Consider the following 1,540-nt stretch of genomic DNA (forward strand, 5'->3'; position numbering starts at 1 on the left):
TAGAGAGGTGAGCAGAGTAAGCTTGATTCCCCGTTTGGACTTCTCTGTTGACATCCACCCCTTGGCGCTCATATGACCTTATGTAGTTGCGAGCGCCGTAAAACCTTACTAAAACTTTAAAAAAGCCGAACCACAATGTTTTGTTAATGTTTCGCTGCTTGTTCAAGTAAAGTGCTCACATTCTGTGCTTTTTCATTGGGGTTGAGTGCTATAGAAATGTTATATATCGTTATTATCTTTTTTTTTCAGCATCTTCCGGAAGCCATATTTTATTGGGAAGTTTCTCGCTGCTTTGCTGAAACCTAGACTGGTAGGTTAAAGAGTTTTGACTTTCACGAGACCAAGTATTTAACGGCATACTTCTGTGAGGGGGGTTGGAGGGTGCTTGCCATGGGTGCGTCCTCTTTCTTTTCTTTTCCTTCGTAGTTTCTGCTTGTCTTTCAGGCTGTTTCTCTTGGTGACTTGTTGTGTGGACAGATTTCTGTCAGGGAAACACTTGGGCCTACAGCTGCTTCAAAGTGGGTGGTCGGAGGGTGCCACAGGGAGGGGCTTACTTCTTTCTCGACTTCTTTTGTTTCTGTTTGTCCTACTGTTTCTCTGCACTAGACGAGGGTTGTTGTGTCCGTGTACTGGTACTTCTTTTTCCTCAATCAATAGGTACTTATATCATTTGAGCTCATTGTTGGATCTGATCAAGAAATCGAATTATCGTCTTTTCTGATTGTCTCATTAAATCTTCTTATCTTACTGTCTTAACGAATTGGAATTGAACAGTTCTGTCTTTGTGACAGGAAGTCTGTGGTTTTTGGACACAGATGGGCCATCTCCCAGGGAGCTTATTTTACAGGACGGGCTAACTGTATTGTATCAAAGTGTCAAAGACCACGTTAACTCAGACTTCATGACAATGCTTATTGCAGTTTTGTTCTTTTATCATCTACCTTTTTGACCCTGCTCTACAACATAGTCCCTGAGTCAGGTTTGAATAAGAAGGATAATAGATAACATTGGTACAGCACAAATCCCCGCTCAACAGCAAGCTCTAGGCGCTTCACAATCTATACTGTTACCCCAGCAGACCTGAGAGCATTCTGAAACAACCTCAACTTCCTGGGAAGCATACAACTGACAACTTGAGACAATTCTACAGTCAGTCCATTTGTGCTGGAAGCTATCAATGGGAATTTGTCAAGTCTTTTGCTCTGGATCTTTTCTAGTTTTTTTTTCAACCTAGTACTGCTCAGTTGCCACAGAGTTTGAATCCTGCATGAAAGCAGAACGTGTGTATCTGATTGTCTTTTATCGTTTTATCTGATTGTCTTTTATCGTTTTATCTGATTGTCTTTTATCGTTGTATTTGATTGTCTTTTATCGTTGTATCTGATTGTCTTTTATCGTTTTATCTGATTGTCTTTTATCGTTGTATCGGATTGTCTTTTATCGTTGTATCTGATTGTCTTTTTAATCATCTGATCTGAATGACTTATATCATTTTAGCTAATTGTTAGATCTGATCAAGAAATCTAATTGTCTTATTTAT

The 1,540-nt window shown here is 39.6% G+C and overlaps 1 protein-coding gene across 1 annotated transcript in view; it reads left to right on the top strand.

Annotated features, from left to right (window-relative positions):
• LOC101852304 (Fanconi anemia group A protein) overlaps positions 1-1,540 on the top strand; it is a 42,101-nt gene that overhangs the window by 39,403 nt on the left and 1,158 nt on the right. Inside the window, exon 18 of the mRNA XM_013090825.2 lies at positions 250-310. Within this exon, the coding sequence (XP_012946279.1) occupies positions 250-310 (61 nt within the window). The remainder of the gene's footprint in view (positions 1-249; positions 311-1,540) is intronic.

Source organism: Aplysia californica, unplaced genomic scaffold, assembly GCF_000002075.1.
Source record: "Aplysia californica isolate F4 #8 unplaced genomic scaffold, AplCal3.0 scaffold01563, whole genome shotgun sequence".
In the NCBI taxonomy this organism is placed as follows: Eukaryota; Metazoa; Mollusca; class Gastropoda; order Aplysiida; family Aplysiidae; genus Aplysia; species Aplysia californica.